Here is a 26,770-nt window from a genome sequence, read left to right on the forward strand (position 1 = left end):
TGAAGGGCTAATCATTGTCAAGCTTTAAATCAAAGTACCCACACTTTCAGCCCTACATAGTGATGACCTACCACTTTATAAATTAAAGGAACTGTACATGAACCACAATCTTTAATAAAATGGGCTGCTATAACAAGTTGCGTTGTATTGACCTTTCATAAATTTTAGGTGATGTTAAAATTGCACCACTAACAACCAAATAACCTGGAATCCCATAGTCACCCACTGCAGTCAGTTGGTTTTTCCTAAATGTCAAAATATTCAGTACGAACATTGAAATCAATGTATGTGAAAAAAGTCCATTAGTTTTATGGTGAATGTTATTTACAAGCATATTCAATATGGGATATTAGAGCCAATGCTCCATACACTCACTTCAGGTATAGAAATCTTAAAAAGACTCTCATGTGTATTTTTCAGACACTGGATTCCATTATAGAGCCACACCATGTGTTATGGGATTTGAACTCAGGACCTGAAGGGCAGTCAGTGCTCTTAACCCTTGAGCCAACTCTACAGCCCCTATAAATAATCTTTAACCCAAAGTTATAGAATCCTTCTAAGCAAACAAAAGCAAGGTAAATTAACAGAAATACTATACACATGGGGATGAAGAATAGGACGGGTTGTTGACAGGCTGTTCTTAAAGGACCCAGCTTGATTCTCAGCATTGTACATGCACAGCCACTTGGTGGTTAACTTCCATTTTGAGATTAATAAACTAAAGCGCTAGTAAAGTCCAGTTGTCTACACCCAAGACCATTTGAACATCCACTCTTCCTTAAAGGTTCACCTTTGACTCAACACTTGGCCCCCTAGTACAAGGATGGCCATTGGATATTCATCATCCCTAAAGTTCCACACTATCTGCTTTGGTGTGTCCTCAATTTTGAGCACAGCTACAAAGCAATTTAGGTTTTTGATATGTCCCTTGGTAAGATCTACCTATTAGTACTCTAGGTCAATTCACTTATCACATTGCTTTTGATTTTGTGAGCTCAACAGATCCTAGAAGGCAGATTACTGAGTGACACTCAAGTTTTTAGACACATTAACTGTTTCACATGATCCAAGCCTAGTTCCCAGAGGGCAGTTAAGTCAACCCAGCTCCAGGGTATGCAAAAGCTGTGTGCAATTTACTCAGATTATAAAGGCTAAAACCTGAATGTTAACTCCACTGATCCATTTTATTTTCTTTAAAGGCTCACAAAGTACCATACCTTACTGTTGCTGCACTTCCTTTTATGACATTGCAATTGGTGTGATGTACACTATTTTGAAGTCCAAAATTTAAGGACTTAATGGCATCAGAGATGGAGGGAGGTGTTGTGTGAACAAGAGACTCAACCTGCAGGCTTATTTAAAGCATACCCTTTTAACTCCCAGGGATCTCAACTTCCCAAAGGCTGGGATTAAGGGCATGCACCACACTACCTATTCTTGAATTTGCTAGCCAAAAGCCAGGTTATTTGTAAAGATGGATATACTGTTTTCAATATGTTTAGAGCTCACATTTATTAGTCATTGACTTACCTGTATACATTGCCTCATTTTCTCAAGTAAATGAGGTTAACTGCTTACTGATTTGTTTTAAATCAATTCCCCATTTTACTTAAACCACACCACTGCTATTCATTCACAAATGAAATAGAACTTATGCTTTGCTGTTCTGCAAATGCTTAACAGGAAAGTACCTGGTTAAAATCCAGTTTCAAATGCCACCATTAATGTTCAACCTGAAAGTTGTAGTTGTACACAATTCATAGGAAGGTGTTTTGTTAGATAGCAAACAATGCCCATTAATTTCTTCTTTTGTCTATTAATATAGAATGAAAACTATAAATGTGTAGTTCTATGCAAAACTAATCTAATATTTAAAGTAGTGACGATCTTGTAGACAACTGATGTCGATACAACAAGATTCACACTTATGTGTAAGCACTACACCATACTTTGGTTACAAAAGTATTTATTTTATAAAACTTGTATTTAAAATAGAGCTTATCTGTCTACTCACAAATCCTAATTTAAAACATAACACATTATCCTTAGCTAATCTGATGTTAACCTTTACAATCAACACTCATTTTTGTAATTTTATTAAGAACCTGTACTAAATGAAGTTTTTAATCAGAAAACATTCCCTTTTATCTTAAAAGTGCTTCTTAAATGAAGGCACCAACAAGAACTACTTTCAGATGGTACAGAATTTCTTATTTCTTGAAGACTCTGTGGTTGACCACTTCTTCATTAGTTACCTGCAGCAAGACACCTTCCTGCCAAAGGAAAAAAAAAGTATCTGAAGAAGTTTATCATGTTTGTCCAAAGAACCTAAGTAACTTCAGTGGTGGTTTTAGGATTAAAGCAGACTCACTGATGTGTATACGCCCTGAATATCACATTTCTGGAAAGGCAGTAAAGCCTAGAAATCAGAGGGCGGGCGGTTTTAGGAAATTTCAATAGCCAACCTACAACATTTTAGGGCAGGATAATGGGCAAAAATTACTACCACATTTTAACCCAATTATTTAGTACAGGGTACATAAAGGGTTTTGTTGCTGCTGTTGCACAGAAATTTCTACTGTCCTTAACCTATCAGACTCATCCCTGACAAGCATGTAAAGTTGGAACCATAAAGTAATAAACACAATGCCTTTAAATGCCTAGTTGACTCAAACTGCTTGAACCAGGATAGGTGAATGAATACACAAGGGTGGAATGATAGGTAAATCTCATTTATTGAACTTGCAGCCTAACTTTTACCTACCATTTTACTACCAACACCACTGAAGGAAGCAAGAAAAGCTTTATTAATGATCACTTGGCTTGCCTCAGCTGTTGAAATGAAGCACTTTACAGTCTTTGTGGCAGCAGAATATACTTGTCCATGGTTCATATCAATGCTAAAATTCCAGCAGGGAAAAAAATGATATGTTAAGCACCTGAATCTTCATGGAGAGGGAGGGGGTGAGAAAGAAGGAAAAAAAGGGAAAACAACCAAAATAATTTAAGTAAATGACAGATTGGAAAACAGGGTTTATAAAATTATCTTCTTGAGTTTATTGTTAAACTCAATTTATAAGCTATGTTAAACTACATAAGAACTATACTGAAAAGACCATTGAAGAGTTTATTAGTTTATCTTTTAAGGGAGGAAAATTAAGAAAGAAAAAGTAAATAAGTTCTTACCTAAAGAAGTTTAACTGAAGCTTAGAACTACTTTGCTCTACACCCTCAGCTCTCGTTGGCATTCTTATCAACTACTGTAGTTAAAGCTTTGTAGATACAGCACAGTTTTTTAAGACTGGCTGAGCTTAGTCGTCAAGAGTTCTCTTGTACTAGACCTGTGTCCCTGAAGAGTACCTCGCTGGGGTTATTTCCTTTCCTTGCATTGAAGAAGCAGCATCTAAAAGATCTAAAAAGGTGTTTCTCCTTGCAGAGATATCCCTTAAGTTAACTAGGTAATTTATTCCTGATGAATTTCAGACAACACACTTAAATCTGACCAGCATTTTTATCTTACACAAATACAACAACAGCTTTGCAATGGACCTTAATTATACTACCCACTCCTTAACTTATTTAAAATAAAAAGTCTATAATTACACAATTTCCTTTAGAATTATTTTATTAAATCATAAATGTACAACAGCTTCTTAACTCTACACACGCACTTAAATTTTTAAAGGAAAAACGTTATGTCTTATTACACCATGATCCTGGCTAATAGCTTTTCAAAACTTTTTGAGAAAAATCTTAAAAAAGGTTTCACATGTCACCTGAAACTTACAAATTTAACATTATCAAAGAAGGAATGCTTCTACACTCTTACAAAGACCACTAGAAAGAAACAACAATTAAAAAGCTAAGAAACTGTCTCAAAGGCATTTTTTTTTACAATCCTTCCTCCACAGTAAGGTATTAAATAATCCAATCCATTCACAAAATGGCTCTCTGCATCTGCTCTGGTGTCTTCTGCCATATCACTGCATATTTATGCATGACTGAGATAAGAGTTTCCTTAACATTGTTATTTCGATAACCTGAAGCTGTTCTGTTACCTCTGGGCTCTCATCCTCTCCTATTTATACAGTGAAGCCTGTTTCAACAGAAGTAAAGAGTAAAAAAAAAATAGGTTATGAAATTATCCATCTAACCAGATTTTAAGGAAAGATAACATGATCCTAAAATTGCTTTTTTACTCCTGCAGCTAGTTCTCCCAAGATAATAATAATTGTAAAACTCAAAAAACTACTTACCCATGGTAAGTAGGAAGAAGCTCAATATCGGCTCCTTCCACCATAGCCCCCACTTCCTCCACTTCCTCCAGGACCATAGTTCCCTATAATGATTCAAACAAAAATGCAGGCTTAGAACACATAAATCTGAGGGTCTGTATACATGTTTTTCTTATCCTGGAAACCAAGTTCTCCTTCTGTCTTGTGACTGTACATAATATACCTGGCTGCCCCACAATGTAAAGTGATCCTACTCCTTTTGATCCCTCGGATTATAGGCATATAAAAAAATGTGATACCATCTTTCTAAGTCTATTATCTTCAAACACAAGCAGCTTAATAAGATGGATCCAGTCTTCAAATCATAAAGAATTGTTTTTTAAAAAAGCTCCTTTAAGAAGCTAAACGCAGAGTGTTATATTGGAGACATGGTTTCACATGAAGGACAAGACTTTGAAAACATGACCTTTCTGCCTCCATTTCCCCATCGTAAGGATTATTGGCAGTAATAATTGTTACTTAAATTCAAGAGATAATCACCTAATTCTGCGTGGTACATAGAGTCCCTGGTTCTAAGCAATGTATGCCCCAACTCATACTCCCAAAAAAAAAAAAAAACCAAAAACATTACCTAACATTTACATAAGTTTACCTACCCTCCCATCTCAAAGTCAGATTCTCTTCCCATTCTGAGATGAACTCTTTAGACTTCCATTCCACCCCAGTCAACCATCCAGAAGGATTGCCTATCATTTACTAAATTACCTCCACCATATGGTCCTCCCATGTTCCTGCTACCACCAAAGTTTCCACTCTTCATTGGACCGTAGTTAGAAGGTTGCTGGTTATAATTTCCAAAATCATTGTAATTTCCACTTCCATAATTTCCTGTAAAAGAATTGAAATACCAGCTAACCTCTGAATACAAGCATTGAAGAAAAACTTTCTGAATACAAATTTTCTCTAAGACATAAAAGTACACAATACCTAACTACAATCCTACAATTTAAAGTATCTAATCGACAATAAAATAAATGTCATTAATTCTAATCCAAATTCCAACATAAAGGTTGTAGATGAATTTATTACCTCCTCCATAGTTGTCATAACCACCTCCGTAGCCCCCACCCTGGTTGCCATATCCAGGTCCTCCACCACCATATCCTCCTCTTCCTCCTCCATAACCAGGGCTACCTCCAAAATTGCCACCTATTATAAAATAAGCCTTTAAGTAATTGCTTAAATTATTCAATTCCATTTGAATTGTCTTTATTACACTCATTTCTGGTTTTTCAAAAACATATTTTATATAGTCTATTCTAGAATAGACTCAAAGGCAAGATAAATATCTAATCTTGGGTAAACATGAAGCAACTTAGAGTAACCTTTAATCCCACAAAACTCCTTTGAATCGGTATTTCAAATTCTTATGCTTTATAGTTTTGAGGAAGAAATAAGGGCAGCATACTAGCAAAATTTATAAAGTCTTGGCAGTCATACCTGCATGTGAAGCCCGCCTGGTCTACATGAAACCCAGGACTACAAAGATAATACCCCTGTATATTAAGAACTTATTACATAAATGCATTGTCTTATAATTCCAATATTCTAGCTTTTCTACAAAGCACAGAACTCCCTATCTAGGTTCAATTAGTTTTTTATGAAATGGAAACTCAAACTTATGATTTTACACTGTAAAGTAGGTTAAAGCCAACTTTGCTTAGTTACAAAACTCATCTTTAAAAGCCAATTGACCACTACCTCTAAGCACTTTGATAGGCAAAAGTGATATATAAACCAAACACCAAATTCAATGTTATTATGCGTATTAAGATACAGAAATCATAATCAATGAACACTAACCTCCAGGTCCTCCTCCATACCCATTATAGCCATCCCCAAATCCACGTCCACTTCCATATCCATCTGTTTAAAGAAAGTAAGAATTACACTTAATTTTTCTCCCCACTAATATCTCAGAATGAGGATGGCTAGAAATCTCACTAGTTTATATTGGTTGGGGGACAGGTGGTGGAAAGTCAAAGCCTTGATTGAATTCAAAGTACTTTAATGTGTGCCTCTTGTTACCAATTATTGAATTACAGTTATCTTGTCTGGTTTTCAGGTGCTAGGGTTCATTCAACCTTTGGCTATGTGTTCACCATGTGTAACCTATATGCAACCCATTTTCCATGCATGTAAGCACCTAGTTGATGGATTTCTGTGATGCTTTAGGACCCTGCTACTTCTGGGTTTTTTCAAATCTTACTCATATCCCATACAGCTTTAACTTTTAAACTTATGTGTTCACTGAATAAGCATGTGTGAATACATATATGAACCAGTGTACATGGTGGTCAAAGGACATTTTCACTGTGTCAGAGTACAGGGTCTCTCCTCTCCTCTCTTCCTCTACACTATACACTTCATGCCGAAGGCAAATTCTATTGAGTTTATCTCACTGAAGCCCTTCTATTCATAAAGCAAGTATATCACACCCTTCAAAAGCTCTCCAAATAGAAACTTACCAGAACCCCCCCTAAAGTTGCTTCCTGGTCCTGGTCCAAAATTGCCACCGCCACCTCGAGAATCTCCAAAACCAAAGTTTCCTAGGACATTATATTCTGATTAGTAGCAATAATGCAGACAAATAATCACATACACACACACACACACATATACACAAATAGTTACCTCCTCTTCCACTCCTAGAACTTTGGACTTCCTGCATTTCTTGTCTAGACAATGCCTTTCTAACTTCTGCATTGTGACCATTTATGGTGTGATATTTCTGCACTGGAATAAAAACAATAATTTGTTAATGCCAACTAAGCAATTTTTAGTGAATGTACCCAGTATTTTTTTTATACAACCACACCTCACGTGCCTAGACACTTACAGACAATCTTATCCACAGGATCATGGTCATCAAAGGTAACAAAGCCAAAGCCTCTTTTTTTTCCAGACTGCCTATCAGTAATTATTTCAATAGTATCAATTTTTCCATATTCTTCAAAGTAATCTCTAAGGTGATGCTCCTCAGTATCTTCCTTAATTCCACCAACGAACAGTTTCTTCACAGTCACATGGGCTCCTGGTTTCCCAGACTCCTACAATAAATACAAAGTTAAATTCTGACAGAAAAAACCTTGACTACATCTTACATGTCCATCTTAAGACAAATTCTCCAGATGTTACAATAGGTTTAAAGAGGTTTGTATTGAGAAACATGTACAAAAAATGCACAGTATAAAAAGAAATGAGATCAATGTGCTTAGGTTTTCCTTACCTCTCTTGCCACAGCACGTTTTGGCTCAACCACCCTGCCATCAATGGAATGAGGCCTTGCAGCCATGGCAGCATCAACCTCAGCCATAGATGAGAAAGTTACAAAGCCAAATCCTCTTGATCTTTTGCTTGCAGGATCCCGCATAACCTTTAAATTCAGAAGATAATTCATCGTATTAGGAACTAAAAATATCAAGTAGAATGTTTTAACACTGATTTTATTCCATATACTATTCACTCAAAAAAAAAAAAAAACAAAAAACAAATCAAACCAGACTTTCAGAGTTAACGTACCACACAGTCTGTGAGCTTTCCCCATTGCTCGTAGTAGTTTCTCAAACTTTCTTCTGTGGTTTCAAAGCTTAAGCCACCAATAAAGAGCTTACGGAACTGTTCCTTTTCTCTCTGCAAAGGAAAACACCATTTCAATTTTTATTTACATTTTCTCTTTGTATGCAGGAAATTAAATTCTTAAATATGAGGTGACCTGCTGGCAGAGTACCTTTTTCCTCTCCAAAGGAACAGTTTCTAAAGTTTTCTGGGGGGAAAAAAAAAACTTACATCAAATTTAAACCATATGTTAAACTGCATTAGTTGTGTTACACCAAAAATTGTCTGAGCTGAGCTATACAAGTTTCAAAGTCACTAACACTTGGTCTAACTTTTAATTCACATAAATTTTTCTTCACAAAAAAAAATTTTTTTTCAGAAAAACCATGCCCAACTCTGAAGTCATTTAAAGGGTATTAAAGAATTCTTTTGAAATTCATTAAATCCTACAACCCAAGCACAGAGTAAATTATTTTTAAATAAAAAAAAAAAAAAGGCCCTCACTAATGTTTCTAAAACCACCACTTCCAAACACTTCCAAGACTGAGTTTCGGCAAAGTGGCATATTTGCTTTTCCTTATACTGCCCCCTCTGGTGTAAATTTTGACTACCTCAAGAGAAAAAATCCTGCAACTCTGAAACAAGCTCCATGAAGAACTCTGAGACTCCAGATGTATCACCTTAAATCTGTGATTTTTGTCTTGTTATCATCAAAAACCAAGATGTTAACAAACTAGGACATACTCTCCAGAACCTATTATGATTGCACAAAAAAATGAAAAAGCAAAAAAAAAAAAAATCACAAAAAATTCCGTATTGTTCAGCCCAAATCTATTAATTTCTCTAAAATATGCTTAAAAAGCCAATGTTTACTACATTTTTGTGTTCTAAATTTTAATAGAAATGAACAAAATTGTTTTTTTAAATAGTCAAATAACTACATTTCAATCGGTTTCCAAATGGAGTTTTGAGACAATTCTACAAAAATGTCAGTAAATACGTTTTCCTTAATCTAAATCACGAGTATTAAATACACGCAGTTTTCATATCACTAACAAAAAGCAAAAGCTCATTACTTACCTCGTAGATTTTTCCAAACTTACCAGACGTCCACTATCGATTATAAACAAGGTTATTTTTTTAAATGTGCTTGGCGTCAAAGAAAATAACCAAGTAGACCCCTTACAACTCAAACTTAAAAGCTTATCAATGTAACGATCCATCATGATTACAAACAAAAATAAAAAAATCGAATGACCAAGTTCAAATATATTGTGATCTCGAAGTAAGCTTTATAGAGCTAGCACATGGATTATTGTTCGCTGAGCCATGCTGAGTGAAGGCTACGAAAAGTCAGTTATTTCACTTCCTAATTGTGGCCACGTGTTAAGGATCCGTTTATTTTACCAACAAACACTAAGATTTCCTTAAAAAAAATGCTCATAATACGAATAATTCCATACAGGAGGATCCTTTCGGGTGATAAAAGTATCCTGCAATAAAATAAAAATCACCCTCCGCTCAAGATAGCGTAAACTCCCTAGGGTCTAAGATGAGCGCTCCGATTTTCCACTTTGATTTTCCTACTACTGTTCAAGCGGCTCACCCCGCCACTCGCAATCTTACACTAACTAGGAAAAAAATAAAACGTTCCTTTGCAGCAAGGCAGCCTTCAACTAACTACCCGCCCAGGGTTTGGTTGTACTACGTTATCTTTGGCCTGTTCCAGCGCCGCCGCCACCCCCACCCCGCTCTTCTATGTGGCTTCAGAACGCAATGGCGCCATTTCATCGAGGGGAAGGCAGCCTTTAGCGATGTGCGCAGGACTCTTTAAGATCCAAGCCCAAAACACTTAAATCCACCTCGAAACGCTATGAAATCATCACAAAACGATGGAAAAATCCCTAGGCATGTCTACGCAGACGAAAAAGAGAAAAGCAAACTAGTAACCCAAAGTGTTGAAAGCAAAATCGCAGCGAGGAAGGAGATGGGAAAATGGCGGACGCCAAATCCGGTTCCCGGGAGGGGGGAGGGGAAGCTTCGCAGAATCACTCCGGGGACCAGGGGGCCCCCGAAACGTTCCGCCACGAACATAACCGGATCCTTAGGCCGCGCACATCGAGAAGAGAAAGCGATGGCCCTCTCCTGCGCTCCTTTAGCGGTCCAGCCGCGTCGCGGCGGCCACGTCCCATCCCCCACCCCAGCAAAGGGAAATGGCGCCCGGCGGCTGAGGGCGGGGAAGGCGCTCGGACAATCGGGCCTCCGACAACGACGCCTCAGAAACTCGCCAAGGCCAACGGCCACTCGAGTGGCCGTATTCCCTCTGCCGGACCACGGAGGCGGGTGTCCGGTTTCCATTGCGGTGCCTCCGGCCTCACCATGCCCTTTCTAATAACTCATTGATTTCAAACCCGTTACCTCCATCGCGGACTCAGTCGCTTCAGCTCGATTTCCCGCAGCCGAGCGAGAAGAGAAAGACCTCCGCGGACGGACACGCACGGGACTCGTCCTGACGCTGTGGTGAGAGCAGCCGATGGCCAAGAAACTGCGCCGCACGGAGCACCTGCACACGGGACCGGCGCCGCTGCTACTGCCGCTGGAGCCGAGACCGCCGCTTTTCTAGAACCTTCCCCCACTAACGCGTCTCCGCTTACGTCAGGCCGTTACGCAAACGTCCTAACCGCCGCCAATGGCGGGAAGGGCCTACACTCTCCTTACGCCAAGTACGTGCTCCTCCCCCTTTAGGTATAGCGGGACTGGTTTACATGACTTGCGCAACTGGCTTCAGTGAATTGCGGAAGGCTCGTGCTCAGCGTGTTACTACGTCCGGAACTAGGTCCGGCCCCCACCTCCGCGTAGGGAGCCGAGAAACGGTCGCGCAGTTTGAAATTAACGCCGTCGGGAGGGGCTTAGGCTGGAGCTCTGGCGTGCGGCCCTCTCCACCAAAGCGCCCCCTCTGCAGCTACGCCTTTGCCAATCCTGTCTCCGGGTTTTCGAGCCACACAAATAGTTCTACCTGTCCCAAGGGGGCTCCTCACTCGGTCCCTCCCAGAAGGACTTGTAGTCCAAGTACAATCCCCAATGCCAAAAGCCTTGGGAGCCCGCGCCCAGTAAGAGGTGGTGCTTAAAGAACCCGGCTGTTGAGCTCCCCGGCCCTCGAGCTCCGGGTGAGGTGGGCGGAGCCCTGCTTTGGCGCGCTTTGAGACTGAGAAGCCTCCGCCGTCCTGCCTGCCTTCCCCCACCCTCGGGAGACCCCCGGGCGCCACGCAGCGAACGGTGAGCGGCGCGCGCGCCGCCCCCCGCAGGACGCGTTCCCGGCGGGCCCCGCGCGGCCAGGGCGTGGGCGGTGCCTCCCCCTCCCCCCCAGCGGAGCTGCCCGCGCCCCCTCCCCTCGGATGTGGCTGAGCTGAAGCGCGCAGGCGGGAGACTCTGCAGGATCCGCGGCCCTGAGCATCTGAGCGGTGAAGTCCGAGGCTTGCTTTCTATCTTGCGCGTGGTGGGGGTTAGGATGCTCTGTGCGCCCGAGCTTGCGGGGAGCCTGCGGGCCCCAAGCTCCGCCGTGGGCCGCGGGCAGGGGGGAGGCTGGCTCGGGCCTTGCTGAGGCGCCGCTCTGGTGAATGGGGAGATGGTACAATCGTGCACGAGGGTGGGAGCCGGATGACAGCTGCCTTGACTCCAGACAAAGCGCGGCCCTCCCCTCCCCCAGCCTCGCCGCGGGCCCACAGGGAGAGCAGTGCAGGCTCTGCAGCTGCGAGGCCTGAGGCCCCGGGCTTCGGCGCGCTCCCGGCTACGTGGCCGCCGCCGCCGGATGGGGGAGGCGCGGGCCCGTGGCGCAGTGCCCTTGAGCCCCCGCCGCCGCCGCCTTTGTTTCTCCCCGCGGAGGCGCTGACCACGAGGCCCGCTCTCTCGAATGGGGGACGGGCTACCCAGCTTGGTCTCTCGACGCGGGAATGGAGCTCGGAAGGGGCCCTCCTCGAAGGAGAACGGGCGTGAAGGAGGTCGATTTCTTCGGTTCTTATCAGAACAGTACTTGAGGCAGGAGGATTGCCAATCTGGACTAGAGATAGTGATTACCGTCGCCGCCCCCCCACACACACACCCGGAGAAAGAAAAAGGCTAGGAAATAGGACTGAGACATCTTAATGTGTTCCTTTTACATCGTGATTGAAGAGGGAGGGCTTCTGAAAAAATAAGGATGGAATTATATGAGCTCCTTGGAGTATTTAGAAATCTAAAGAAAAAAAAGTTGTATGGTTATTAACCGACAAAAGGTAAATAATAATAGTAACTGTTTTGGAAACAGAAGATTGCCTTTCATTCAAAATAAAAATTGAAATTGTAAAAATTCTATTTGAACTGAAAAAGTAATTCTCACCAACTAAAGTCTGAGGTACCAGTGTTCCTAGTAAGATTATTTTTACTAACCTCTAAAGCACTGACATACTGAAGTTATTAGTTACATACTGATAACACAGGAACTCAGAACTGTTTCCTTGCATTTTTACCCGAGATTCACAAGTTGAAAGCCACACAAAACTTGTAGTTGCCTTTTGTGTGTCATGAAAATTTAACCGTCCTACATTTTTTTTTCTTGCAATAGCTCTTCAAGTCTCCGATTAAATTTTAAAAATGGCCTCCAATAAAACTACATTGGTAAGTTTGTGAAAACCTAAAACATAATACTCTTAACTGAAGGGGGTTTTTTTTGTATAAAAATTAAAAGCTAAGAAAACATGTGGTGGTGGATCTCTTTGAATTTGAGGCCAGCCTGGTCTGCTGGTCTGCAGTGTGAGTTCCAGAACAGTCAGAGCTACACAGAAAAACCCTGTCTGGGGGTGTGGTTGGGGGAATTATAACCCGTGCAGGACTTGGTTGTGCATTCCTTAATCCCGTCATAACTGGGTGAATTGCTGTGATTTAAAAGGCAGCCTATTGAGTCCAGGTACTTATCAGCACTCAAAACTGAGTTTGTTAGGATAAAATAAGGCTTCCCTTAAGAACGGCCACGATGCACCTTTTAAAACAGTGTTGTACAGCTTTTGCTGGATGTTTTTGTTTTTGAGGTAATAATGCGTGTGAGTTATAAAACGGTTCAATCTCCAAAGCCCAAGGAAAAGTGGGGGAAAAAAAGATTCTACAAGGACGTGCCTTGATTTCGACACAAGTGCTGCCCACTACTCCATAATACTGTCAATGAGCTTAATCATGAAAAAAGTCACATGGGAAGCTCTATAAAAGTCTCGTTGGTTGGCATGATTACCCTTAAATCTATACTGTTCTGGAGATACTGAGTGTTCATTAGTGCACATAGAGGGAATTAGATAGAGCTCATGTTGCCATGAGCAAGAATGACAAACTGTGTCTAGGAATGGAAGGCTATTTTAGATCAATTCTGTTTCTTTTAAGTAATTTCCTGACTATTGCTAAATCCAGTGTTTGTTTTCTTGGGATTTGTAGCAAGTTAGGCAAATTTATTTTTGTTGTTATATTTAAAATAAATAAAACTGGGTCAGCCAGGCGGTGGTAGCACATACCTTTAATCCCAGTACTCCAGAGACAGGCAGGTAGATAGATCTACACAGCCAGTTCCAGGAGACCCAGGGCTACACAGAGAAGCCCTATCTAGAAAAACGGGTGGGGGTGGGGGCACAGAAGGTGTGTGTTTGTGATCTGGCCTGTGAGAAGCTAAGGCAAGCAAATGGCCTTGAGCTTGAGGCTAGCCTGGATTCTAAAATACTAGGTAATCAGGGCTGCAAGGCAAGACCCGGTCTAGAAAAATATATCAAAAGAATGAAATTTACAGTTATGGTTTCTACATTAATTATGACACATTGATCACAGGCATATGGAGGTGTACATTAACATTTAAGTAAAACAAAACATGGTTTTTGATCCTTGTTTCTGACCAAATGGGCAAGAGGGTATTTTTACCTCATTATATAGTGCATGACTTGAACTGGTCTGCAGAATGACTGGAATCTGTAATTGGAAGCCCATCTGGTCACTCTTAGGTGATCTAATACAGTTTAAAGCCTTAAGTGATAAAAGCACGAATCGTCTGGTAAATTCTAGGATGTTGCTAGTATAGGTATGCTCCTGTATACCGGTGGATTTAGTATCCTGGTTTTGAGACGCTGTTGTTGATTTGTTTCCTGCTTGGATCCTTCACTTGGTAGATGGTTTGAGGGACTAGGCATTTGGGGTGGGGGATTATAATTCCTTTAAAATTTTTAAGTAGTTTATGTAGTTATGGATGGTGGTGCATACCTGTAATTCCAGCACTGGGAGAGGCTGAGTCAGGAAGATCACAGCAAGTTAAAGGCTAGGCTAGGCTACTATCTCAAAAATTTTAAAGTGCATAGCATTGTTGTGGAAATGAAATACTTGAACATACTATATTGGGTTATTTTGGTATCCCATGGCGACTTGTAATTAATCATCTCAAGGTTTTTAAAACACTTTAACAAATCTGCTTATTTGCTTAAAAAACACTCTTAAGTAACGTTATACCCATCTACCCCCAATAGAAAAAAAAGACATTTTTGGCTTGGGGGACAAAGTTTTTCTCTGAAGCCCAGGTTGCCCCTGAACCCATGGTAATCAGCATATTTCGATTTCCTGGGTGCTACTAGTGTGCACCTCATGCCCCTCTAAGTAAACTTAGTTGACTTCCAGTTAAGATTCTAGGTTGAAAACCCTAGAAGGAAGTAACTTTTCTCCTACCAGAGAAATTAAGCCAGTATTTTAGACTCTAAAAGTGATGCAGTTTTAGCTTTGAGTAGTTGGGAAAAATTATCTACATGTAATAATTACGGGGAAAGCAGTCTTAACCTGTCTTAATTTATTTGTGGTCCCCATGGTTGAGCCTATAGTTAATGCTTAAACTCATGGTTTTACTTGGTAGTTAATTTTTATCCGTGGGATTTGATTTTAAATTGATGTTGGGAAAGGGATGCCTTAGGGCTGCAGTTTTAGTAAGTCTACTTTGCTACACGTAATAAGATCAATCCTTTAGAGGAGTATGGCGGACCACACCTATGAATCCAGTACTTGGGGTATAGATTCTGGAGGATTGGGAATTCAGGGTCTTAGGTTGAATGGTGAATTTGGAAGCTACCCTGGGCTACATGTGACCCTGTCTTGGAGTTTTGTTGTTTTGGTGGGTGTGTTTGCTCATTTTTAACTCTCACACTTCAGTCTTGATTGCATTTCTGTTGCTGTGATAAAACCCCATGATCAAGGCCACATATAGGAAAATTTAATGAGATTTACAGTTGAAGAGGGTGAGGCCATGACCATCCTTCTGAGAAGATGGCAGGAGGTATGACACTTGAAGCTGTAGCTGAGAGTTGTGTTTGATCTCCAAGTACAAGGCAGAGCTCAATGCAAATACCGTTGACTTTTGAAACCTGTAAGCACCCACTACCCAACCCTCACTGCTGCCACCCTGTTACCCTCCAACATACCTCATCCAACAAGGCCACACAATTCTTTTCAAACATTCTACCACTTGGGGATCAACCATTCCTATATATGAAGCTATAGAGGCCATTCTCATTTAAAGTACAATTAGTGATAGTTACTCCGTTCTTTATCCTTCTCTAATGTTTTTTAGTTATTTGTCACTAAGTTGTGATTAAAATGAGTGGTGATTCTGGTAAACTTGGTTATATAGAATCCTGGGAATAAAACTGGGAAAGGATAAGATTATTTCTCTGACGGTTGGGTGTTTTTGTTGTTTTTAACTCTGTCATACTGGTGAAGGATACTCGGTTCTAAGTATAAGTCAGTGAAGCAGAGCTTTTATTACCTATTGACTTTCTAGGAGGTGCTTACCCAGGATCATAGAAGTTTAAAGGGATAGAGGGTTAAAAAACTTTAAAAAAAAAATGTGTCAGATGAATGACAATTTGGCCTTAAAGTGTACTCAAGTTTTAAATTTTTCTTAATTTCTCTTTTGTTTTAGCAAAAAATGGGAAAGAAACAGAATGGAAAGAGTAAAAAAGTTGAAGAGGCAGAGCCTGAAGAATTTGTGGTAGAAAAAGTACTGGACCGTCGTGTAGTGAATGGGAAGGTGGAGTATTTCCTGAAGTGGAAGGGGTTCACAGAGTAAGACACCTCAGTGCTTCATTTCTTACGGTTTTGTTGTTTTAAGCCAGGATGTCTTCTGTAGCACAGACTAGCCTAGGACTCGTGCTTCTTCTCCCGATTGCTGGGATTATACTTGTTCACTATGCTTCATTTATGTGTTTGCTTATTGTTTGTTCTGTTGTGATAGGGTCCCATGAATCCCAAACTGGTCTTGAACTTGCTGTAAAGGATAGCCCTACACTCTGTTATGTCTGGCTCCACCTCCCCAGAGCACAGGCATGCAGCATCACACACGTGTTACTTGGTCCTAAGAACTGAGCCCAGGGTTCTTGTGCACGCTCAACCAGTACTCTTTACTTACCTACTGCATCCTTGGTCCTTAGGTTAGTACCTTAACTTAAATATTGAACCAGTTTGCCCGAAGATTTGTTTGAGGTTTATTTAAGGCTTCAGGGGTCTAGAGAAATGACTCAGTGGTTAAGAACACTTGTTCTTACAAAGGACTAGGATTTGATTCCCTGCACCTATCTGGTGGCTCAAAATCGAGGTAACTCAAATTCTAGGGTATCTAGTACCACCTTCTGACCTCGTGAAGTACCAGGCAGGCACAAACATGATGCACATTTATGCTTACATGCAGAAAAAATAATCATACACTTAATAAATTAAGTTTACAAAAGGTAAGGTTTTAGCAACATTGAAACCTAGCATTTTAGAGTTTATTTCTATAGACACTCAAACTTCGAAAATTAAAGTCCATTAAGGCACATTTTTTAAAGTAGTAGACAAAGGATTCAATGTCATTCTGACATTTCTAAACAAAGCATGTGGTGATATGTTCTCCTTTCCTTTTATCTCTTCCCACCTCCTGCCCCATCTTTTCCTATTTCATGTTTTGATTTCTTTCACTAAAGCATTCTAATGTTGTATTAAACATGGTACAAGTTTGAATAACACTAAGTTTGAGGTATCAGCCCTCCTTCCAAAATGTTATAGTCTGCCAGTGTTATAGTCTGAAGAGATCAGCAAAGCAAGTTATTGAGCCCCAGATATCAATGGCACCATTCTTAATATCCCTGAAGTCACTCATTCCATCTGTCTCTGTGAAGGTATTTGTGGCCAGAGCACAAGACATTAGTGAGTCTGTCTGTCAGTTGGTACGAAGTGATCATACTTCCCTATTTGTGAGGTGCTTGTTTTCTTCGTGGCTCTGGCTCTTGATGGGAATTGTTACTGCAACTTTGTGCTGAGGCGGGAGTGGCAGTCTTACTGCACAGCATCTGTCTATCTATATGGGGCTGTTGAGGCTTTGTGGGCCATTGGCTTGTCTTCACTACTACTGCATGGGATACATAAAGGCAGCAATGGATGATGTGTAAGTGAATATGGTTGTTACAGTAACAATTGTGAGCCCTGGAATTCTTTTTTTAAGAAAAAAGAACTTGGCCTGGGCATGGTGGCCAGCACAGGAAGGACTTCTAGCACTGTGGAAGCTGAGGCAAGATTAGGTGTTGGAGACCATTTTCTAATGTATGTGGATACACCGTGGCTTTCTTAAGACACACCAGAAGAGGGCATCAGATCCTATTACAGATGGTTGTGAACCACCATGTGGTTGCTGGGAATTGAACTCAGGACCTCTGGAAGAATAGTCAGCGCTCTTAACGGGCTAAGCCAATCTATCTCTCCAACCCAGAGAGACTGACTGTATCTTTAAAAAAAGTTCTGATGCTTTACAAACCATGCAATCGGCTAGATTTGGCTTTTGTTTTTGCTAGCCCTTTATGTCATTTCCCAAGTTGAGAATCAACCAAAAATTGAAAGCATTTCACATTTAAGAAATGCCTTGGAGGGCTAGAAAGATGGCTCAGAGGTTAAGAGCACTGACTATTCTCCCAGAGATCCTGAGTTCAATTCCCAGCAACTACATGGTGGCTCACAACCATCTGTGATGGGATCTGATGCCCTTTTCTGGTGTGTCTAAGACAGCAACAGTGTACTCACTCTACAGTGTACTCACATTCATAAAATAAATAAATAAATCTTTAAAAATAAAAAAAATGTCTTGGAATCTTCATTTCCAAAACATCATTGGAGATCCCAAGCCTATTTACATAATATTTAAGGAATTAGGAATCACTATTTTTAAAAATCCTTCTAAAGGGGGCTGGAGAGATGGCTCAGCGGCTAAGAGCACTGACTGCTCTTCCAGAGGTCCTGAGTTCAAATCCCAGTAACCACATGGTGGCTCACAACCATCTATGATGATGTCTGATGCCCTCTTCTGGTGTTTGAAGACAGCTATAGCATACTTACATATAATAAATAAATAAATCTTTAAAAAAAAATCCTTCTAAAATCCTAGTACTTATAGTTCATAACCAACCTATAGAGTACATAAGGACCTATCCCTTTTTTAAAAAAAGAAAAAGAAATTAAATGAAAACTCATGGGGTTGGGATGTAGCTCAGTTGGGAGAGTGCTTGCCCGTCATGCACAACGCCTTGGGATAAACTGCGTGTGATAGTGTTTTTTATCCTAGTACTTGGGAAGTAGAGACAGGAGGATTAGAACTAGATTACATACAAAGTTTGAGGCCAACTAGGGTTATATAATGTGAGTTACTTATGTTGCAGAAAAGTATTAGTCCAAATATTACCTCAACTGCCTTTGAGGTAAAATAAATTGCTCACATAGGGACGTGAAAGTGGTTGTGAAAAGAAATTTAGACATTTTTAAAATAATACAGGAAATGGGAGAGCATTCCTTTCTGTTATTATTATATTTTATTAGCATTAGCCTTTGTCATGGAATTTTTTTCCCCCAGATAGGTATAAACAGGTCCAGGTAATGGCAATGTTTAATTGAATCAACTTTTTGTTTTCTTTAACTGAACACAGTGCTGATAATACTTGGGAACCAGAAGAAAATTTAGATTGTCCAGAATTAATTGAAGCATTTCTTAATTCTCAAAAAGCTGGTAAAGAAAAAGATGGTACAAAAAGGAAATCTTTATCTGACAGTGAATCTGATGATAGCAAATCGAAGAAGAAGAGAGATGCTGTAAGTATGAAGTCCTGCCCATGAGACTGGATCGTACCAGAGCTCATGGTTTAAGTTTTAATTGCTTTGAACTTTTTTCCAGCTAGAATACTTGTTATTTAGTTCATGTTTTGTTCTTTAAGTTAGTATCCAAAGTGATGGGATTCATTATGGTATTTTCATACACAGTTACTGTTATACTTTGTTCTAATTCATCTCCCTGTCCCTTCCCCTTTGTTAGTGTCCTTTTGAGGGGTGGATCTCATGTAGCAGAGTGGCCTTGCACCACTCACCATGTTAACCTCTGACTTCTGCTTAAAACTAGGTGAGGTATCTTGATGAGTTTCTCATTGTAGCTCTGCCTAGCTTCAAAGTCAGATCCACCTGCCTTTGCCTCCTGAGTGCTGGAATTAAAGGCATTCACTGTCATCCCCAGCTAAGACTAGAAAACTTTATTTTCCATGTTTATGGTGCTTGACCTGTATATCTGTGTACCTCATGTATGCTCAGTGTTCCCAGAAGCTAGATAACGGTATCAGATACCTTGGGACTGAAATTAGAGGCATTGTGTGCTACTGTTGTAGGTGCTGGCAATTGAATTTAGATTCTCTGGCAAATGCTTCTAGCTACTCCAGCCAGGACAATACTTTTAAATAAACTCCAATGGGGTGGGGGGGGCACTTTTATAAAGCTAGCCATGGTGTCACAGATATGGTAATCTCTACCCTTGGCTTTAAATAATAGATTGTACTTACCTTTCTATTGGCCTAGTGTGATAATTGGAGGAAAGGTCTTGGTGCTGAATTAGGCTTATACTCCAAGATTTCAGCACACTAAATTGATAAAAGACTGGGTTTCAAGTGTGGTCATTATCAATGAGGTAACAAGAACTTTGCATATAGGGCATTAAATCTTAATGTCAACCCTGTTGAATCTAGATAATGATTCAATTGTATAGATGAGAAAACAAGATTAATTGCAGTAGAGATCTGAAAGTAAAATGTTTGTATAAGGGAAATATCTTTAGTAGTAATGCCTAAGCTATGTTGAGTCATCAGCCTAACTGATATTAATACACTACCAAAAGCCTATGACATAGAGACTAATTGTTTCTAATAGATAATAAACCTGAACCATAGAGCTTAATCAATTTACCTAGACCTAAAAGGCTAGAGTTGTTAATCTAACATAGTCTTGACTTTAGAGTCTGGTTACACTAATGTACAATTTGAATAATTTTAGTTTGCTAACATCATCAGTTCTCAAATATTTATACTCAAAAATTACATAGACTGTGATTATCGAAATTTATTTTGTTAGAAATTCTAAAACAGCCAGGTGTGGGACTAGGCTTTAGTCCCAGTACTGAGGAGACAGAGGCAGACAGGTCTCTCCCAGATCCAGACCAGCCTAGTCTATAAGTAAGACCCTAAGGGGTTTGGGGGCAGACATTTTAGGGCTGGAGAGCTGGTTAAGAGCATGTACTGCTCTTCCAGAGTATCTGTTTGGTTCCCAGCACCCACCTGATAACACACTCTTCTGACCTCCAGGCACCAGGGACATACAAGGTACACAAACATATGTGTAGGTAAAATACTCAAATACATACATCATTTTAAGATGACAGTTTTCAAGTACTAGTAATTAAAGAACATGAACTACTGAACTACGCTTGAAGCACTTATGTGAGTACTCAGACTCGTCTGTGACTCCAGCTTCATGAACTCAGTGCCCTTTTTGACCTCCAAAAGCACCACTACTTACAGGTGCTCAGAAAAGTACACATGATTTTAAAAACTAAATAGCAATACCAAAAGAAAAACGTAAGCAAAAATAATAGTTTATGTGTAAGACTGATTGGAAACTGGGCAGCTGGTATCCACTTGTAATCCCAACACTTGAAGTGAATTCAAGGCCATTAGCTACATAGCAAGCCTTCCCTACATTAAGACTCTATCCTTTAAAAAATGAATTTATACAAATACATAACATGCATGCATATAAATAAACCTATTGGGTACAGAGCAGGTTTTGGAAAAAAAAGGAGTCTCTGCAGTGTCTAGTTTGAGGAAGACAGGGTTGGGCATAATGGTTCATGCCTATAATTCTAGCACTTGAGGGACTGAGGTAAGAGAAATGTGTTGACTTAGAAGTTAGCTCAGGTTTCAGAGAACTTGTCTCCAAAATAAAGCGATTAATTGGTGGTTTTGAGACAGTTTCATATAGCCCAGGCTAGCCTTTAACCCCTGATCCTCCAACCTCCATCTACCAAGTACTGGATCAATAATCCCAGGACTCATAGCACCATGCCTGGCTTGCTGTGATGTATTTTAGGGGAAATATGTAAAGACAATCCCAAGTCAGATAACTCAAAATAAGACTTTAGTACTTTTTTTATGTCTTTAAGATAAGCAATTAATTTCAGACTCAATTCCTAGAAGTGAGTTGATTGGGTTTTATTGTTTGGGATTGGCTTTTATAATAGTAACTAATTATAGTAAAACTAACTATATATCATGTATAAATAAATAAAAATAATTAAATGTTATCTGTATTTATAGCTAAATATTGTGGCTTTATAATAATAACTAATTCGTTTTGTTTTTGAGGCAGGGTCTCTACATAGCCCTGACTGTCCTAGAACTCAAACTCAGATCCATCTGTCTCTGCCTCCACAGTGCTGGGATTAAAAGCTTGCATCACCATGCCCAGCAATAATAATAACTAGTATTACATTAAAAATGTTAGTGGGGGGTGAGTGTGTGTGTATATATATAGAGAGAGAGCTGCCACAAAAGTGAGAAGAGGGAGTTGCCCCTTGAACTGGAGTTAGAGGTGGTTGTGAGCCATCATGTGGGTGCTGAGAACTGAGCCAAGTTCTCTACAGGACAGGTGTTCTACCCACAAAGCCATCTCTAGCCCTTTGTAGACTTTTTATATGTATGTTTTTAGGCCACAGTCTTGCTGTGTAGCCCAGGGTGCATTTAACTTTTCCCGAGTACTGAAATTATAGGCTTGTGCTACTGTAAGTGGCTGCATATTTATTTGCATATTGCATGTTTTTGTTTTTCATTGGTGGGTGGTTCTTGGTCGAATTTCACGAAATAGTCTTGGCTAGCCTTGAACCTCTAAAGATTCTGCCTCTACCTTTAAAGCTCTAGGTTGATAGGCATTTAAAATTTAATTTTCAAGAGGGCATAATATGCTCAGCATGTTATCTCATACTGTAGTTCTAGTGGTCAGTAAACTGAAGCAGGGGGCTTAAAATTTTGGAGCTAATGTAGGCTACATAATAAGACTTTATTTTTTAAGAAAGTGTCTTGTCTAGTCCATTTATTCCTGATGCTTCTGCCTCCAGCTACCAAGTGCTGGACCAAGCCCAGGGTTTCTTGCATTCTGGACAAATACTCTACCAATAAATAAAGAGTTTTTAATGTCATTTGTTGTGCAGAAGTACTTACTTAAGCTATTACTTAACCCTGCAAACAGGCTGACAAGCCCAGGGGCTTTGCCAGGGGCCTTGACCCTGAGCGAATAATCGGTGCCACAGACAGCAGTGGAGAGCTAATGTTTCTCATGAAATGGTGAGTGCAGCCAGTTGTTGGTTTGTTTTTCTTTGTTTGCTCTGTGTGTTTGCTCTTGGTTTTTTTTTTTTTTTTTTTTTTTTTTACTTTGTGTGGGTGCCTGCATGCATGATTACAAGGGGAGTGTGTATATCACAGTATGTGTTAGAGGACAGCTTTGAGGAGTCCCATTCTCTATCTGTGGAAGTGGATTCCTGAGTTCAAATTCAGGGTGCCAAGGCATCTTACTGGCCCTCATTAAACATAAAAGAATAGATACATTGGTTAGGTCTTCGTGTGTGTGTTTTGGGGTAAATGAGAGTTGGCAGGGGTTAAACAGCTGTGTAGCCACCATAGCTTATGTGGAATTCTCTATCTAGACCAAGCTGGCCTCAACTCACAGTGTCCTGCCTGGCTTTGCCCCCAGGTATGAGGATTAAAGGCTAATTCTATGGAAAGCTTCTTAAGTAGGATGGAGCGTAATTAGCTGAGTGTAGTGGCTCATGCCTGTGATCCCAGCAGGCTGAGGTAGGGTTGCCATGAGTTAGTGAAAGTTGAAAGACAAATACATAGCCTCTTTTGAGAAATGAAGTTTATTGAAATGTAACCACAACTACCATACAGCCCTCTCTCTAGTAGCACTTAATATTCATTTTGATATAATTATTTGTTGAGTGGATCTCAGTTAACATACAGAGTTTAAACGTTTAACCAGCTTTTTTTCCCTCACAACAGGAAGGACTCAGATGAAGCTGACTTGGTGCTGGCAAAGGAGGCGAATATGAAGTGTCCTCAGATTGTCATCGCCTTCTATGAGGAGAGGCTGACTTGGCATTCTTGTCCCGAAGATGAAGCACAATAATTGTTTGCATTTATATATATATATTTATATATATATATATATAATCTGGATCTTGGGTTTTGAATTACTAGTGTGGAAAAAATAGCATTCTAATGAAAATCAAGTTTGATATGCTGGTTTTGAAAGTATTGACAGTAGTTGGGATATTTTTGGTTTTTGTTCTGCATCAAAAGGCACTGATTCCTTTGAGCAAGTGAGAGCTTTCTGTAGTTGCTTCCTTTAACAGTAGAATATTTGATACCATGTTGTATTTCCTCAGCTTTGAAGAACAGCTTTTCTTAATTGCTGGGGAGATTTTACAGTCATTACTCAAGTCAGAACTTATTTTTAACTGGGACACAGAAGGACCATTCTGGGTTTTTTTGTTTGTTTGTTCGTATGCAGTGTATGCATAAAACACTTACATAACCTGTCTGTTTTATCTTTTTTTTAATACTCAAAAGAACTGAATGTGAAAACGCAAGTTGATGAGATTCCATCACCGTGAATGTTCTCCTGAAACCATAACCTTTCAGAATAAGCAGAGTCTGTAATTTATTGGATAGTTTATTTACAGAATGTTGTCCATACCAACACCCCTTCAGGAAATGGAATTAGACAACATAGTAGTATGATTTAATAGCAAGACTTGGCCGAGTATGGTGGTGTGCACCTTTAATCCCAGAACTCTGGAGGCAGATAGAGCTCTGATTTAAGAGGCCCCTGGTCTACAGAGGCAGGTCTAGGTCAGTGGGTCTGTGTAAAGGTTCCTCTGGTGAACCATTCCTTTGTAGGACGTTAAAATCTGTACTAAAAGGTTATGATTCATGGAATCTGTTTGATGTGGAAATAGAATCATGGTTGGAGCTGATGTTGGCGATTTAAGACCTGCTGACTAAGTGAGTGAACAAAATTTGCTAATATCAATTAGTGCCCTGCATGCCTTTCCTTTACCCTGACTCATTCCTTACGGGTAGGATCAATCTTTTCAGTATTTGCATTCTGGTTCAATTAGCCAGAAAAGGAACTTTGTAGTGTCAGAATGTCATCCAACTGTATATTTACTTTATTGTAAATAATGGTGAACAGTGGTCAATAAATAGTTTTATATTCCTTTATGTGATGGCTTTTTTTTTTTTTTTTTTTTTTTTTTGTCATTGTCTGGTTTGCTTTGTAATAAGTGTTGGAAACATCTAAACAGTTCTCCTTTTGCTGTTTTTGAGTCCGGGCCTCATTGTATTTATGCTGTCCTTGAACAGTCATCTTCTCTCAGCCTCCCAAGTGCTAGGAAAGGTGTTTGGTTTGTTATTTTAAAATAACCTCAAATCAAGTTTAGCCTTAAACTTAGGGTGTTCTTACTTCTACCTTATGAGTACTGGAACCATAGACATATATCCTCACACATTTATGCACACATGTATTTAAGTCACTGTCAGTATGGCCTGGCTAGTCCTGACAGTGACTGCTGTGCACTAGAAGTCTCATGAAGCTGGAGGCCATCCTGGCCTGGTGCTGAAGATGGCAGGAGTAGCAGGACAGGCTAGCCAAATGTGAAGCAGGGTCTGCAGGCGCTGGCTTCTTTCATTTGGATCGCCCTCTCTTATGTTAAGCTTTTACTTTTAATTAGTACCTTTAGGGAATAGGGGACAACTCCAGTATTCCATTACCGACAGTTGTGAGCCACCTAAAGTGGATGCTGGGAACTGAACTTAGGTTGTCTGGAGGAACAGAAAGTGTTTCTCACTGCTGATCCATCTCTCCAGCCCACCTTGGACTTTATATCTGGGTCACCCCGTTAGAAGGGCTGCCCACTCTAGGGAGAGTCAGAGTCTTCACCGTCCCTTAATCTTCTTTGCAAATACCCATATTAAACCCAACAGACATTTCTGTTCCTAGCCCATCAAGTTGACCTTTAACCTTTCACCTATTCATCTTCTCAGGGTCTTAATGAGACAGTATTTGTTGAAACTGTTGGGAGTAGATTTTAATGAACATTTTTTTTTCTATTTCTGACACAACACCTCAGCTTTTACTTGTCTCAAATATACCACAGTCAATCTCTTAGCCAAAAATGGCTAAGAGATGACATTTTGTTTTTCTGTGTCTAAAAAGGAAAAGAAAGCTCATTATTATGCAACAGGCATTATTGGGGGTTTGTATGCATACATATCATTTATGGGTACATGTTAGAGTTTGAATAGTAGCTTTGAATGCTGGGTTAAAAGTGTGTATAAACATGACTGCTCTGTGGTGTATGGTTATGGTACAGTAAGGGTTATCTGGAATTCGAGAGAAGAGAGTAGACTGAACATGGCCAACAGACTGGATCTGGCCAGAGCTATCTGAAGAGAGAGGAGAATGGTAGAGAATACAGAAAACAGAAGAGCGGGGCTATATAGTAGCTGGAGGAGGGAACCCCATGAACTGGATGGAGATTACAGTAAGGAAGGAGTTGAGAAGGGCTAGGACATGAGCTAGCATGGACTTTAAAATGTGTAACAAGTTACTTGAGATACTGAAACAACCTGGTGGCCAGCATGTGCTTTGATAGGCTGATAGGTACCACAGGTAGCCATAAGTCCCTTCTGCCAGAGGTAAGGGAAATGACTCATTGAGCAGATGGGAATGAGGGATGCTGTCTTTTATCTAACTGCCAGAAATCCTCTACAATCCAGGTTAAGCTCATTTCTGGACATTTGAACTGCCTTTTGGAGTTTGGACCTGACTGCATGTATCATCATGCCTGTGATGCCTAAAGGATGTATTTTTAAAAGAAAAATAATTTAGTTTCAAGTATGACTATACCTGACTTCAAGTTATATTACAGAGTCAAAATAACAAAACCAACATGGTGCTGACACAAAAACAGAAACAAGGTTAAATAGAACAGAAAATCCAGATGTAGATCTGTGAAGCTGCAACCACCTGATATTTAACAGAGATGACAAAATCCTGGAGAATATGAGAGCCCAGACACTCCAGGTGCATTCTGCCCCTCACAGCTGCTGCAAGCAGCTAAGGTCATCTCCAGCCTGCAGTCTGCCTGCTCTCACAAATGTGCAAGTACTTCTCAGTCCCAGACCAGTTTCTGGGGATGGTCCCTTTCAAAGCCATAAACAGGAGAGCTACAGGCAAGGACAAGTGACCTGTCACATAACATACTAAGCTTATCGCTCTTTCTGATACCCTTGCCCTGAAACACGCTTGAGACTTCAAACACTTGTCTCAGCCAAAATATAGGAAACAAAATGTCTCAGCTTGATTAGATAATGTCAACTGACCTTGGCTCCATTTTCTATGGTATACCTCCAGCCCGCCACCCCCTTCTCTCAGCAAAAAGACCTTGAAATTGTAAGTTCTGTTGTCCTAAGCAGGCT

General features: G+C 40.2%; 2 protein-coding genes across 34 annotated transcripts; one reads left to right on the plus strand and one right to left on the minus strand.

The window, feature by feature from the left end:
* Window positions 1–1,952: 1,952 nt before the first annotated feature.
* Hnrnpa2b1 (heterogeneous nuclear ribonucleoprotein A2/B1) lies at window positions 1,953–10,485 on the minus strand. 27 transcript variants are annotated; one of them, XR_005503252.2, is made up of 13 exons: window positions 10,275–10,408; window positions 8,029–8,064; window positions 7,821–7,931; window positions 7,528–7,674; window positions 7,138–7,348; window positions 6,933–7,034; window positions 6,767–6,847; window positions 6,102–6,164; window positions 5,328–5,447; window positions 5,004–5,126; window positions 4,260–4,342; window positions 2,831–2,903; window positions 1,953–2,276 (listed from the first exon to the last, which is right to left on the minus strand). XR_005503252.2 is itself a non-coding variant. In XM_039107790.2 (12 exons), exons 1-11 carry the CDS (start codon window positions 10,278–10,280, stop codon window positions 4,281–4,283), a joined length of 1,062 nt encoding a protein of 353 aa, XP_038963718.1. In that variant the 5' UTR covers window positions 10,281–10,408; the 3' UTR covers window positions 1,953–2,276; window positions 4,260–4,280. The 27 variants fall into 27 exon arrangements, 14 of the variants coding, with proteins under 14 accessions (XP_038963718.1, XP_038963719.1, XP_038963721.1 ...); XR_005503250.2 differs by having other exon boundaries at window positions 2,768–2,903; XR_010065665.1 differs by having other exon boundaries at window positions 2,831–3,415.
* Window positions 10,486–10,753: 268 nt separating this feature from the next.
* On the plus strand, window positions 10,754–24,511 carry Cbx3 (chromobox 3). Of its 7 annotated transcripts, none has more exons than XM_039107305.2 (6): window positions 10,754–11,132; window positions 12,457–12,509; window positions 15,823–15,965; window positions 18,848–19,010; window positions 22,479–22,573; window positions 23,288–24,511. In XM_039107305.2, the coding sequence occupies exons 2-6, from the start codon at window positions 12,486–12,488 to the stop codon at window positions 23,412–23,414; spliced, it is 552 nt and encodes a 183-aa protein (XP_038963233.1). In that variant the 5' UTR covers window positions 10,754–11,132; window positions 12,457–12,485; the 3' UTR covers window positions 23,415–24,511. The 7 variants fall into 7 exon arrangements, with proteins under 7 accessions (XP_038963233.1, XP_063141840.1, XP_038963234.1 ...); XM_006236484.5 differs by lacking the exon at window positions 10,754–11,132 and adding an exon at window positions 11,184–11,322; NM_001008313.2 differs by lacking the exon at window positions 10,754–11,132 and adding an exon at window positions 11,278–11,317.
* The last annotated feature ends 2,259 nt before the right edge of the window (window positions 24,512–26,770 follow it).

The sequence above is a fragment of the Rattus norvegicus genome, chromosome 4 (assembly GCF_036323735.1).
Source record: "Rattus norvegicus strain BN/NHsdMcwi chromosome 4, GRCr8, whole genome shotgun sequence".
Taxonomy (NCBI): Eukaryota; Metazoa; Chordata; class Mammalia; order Rodentia; family Muridae; genus Rattus; species Rattus norvegicus.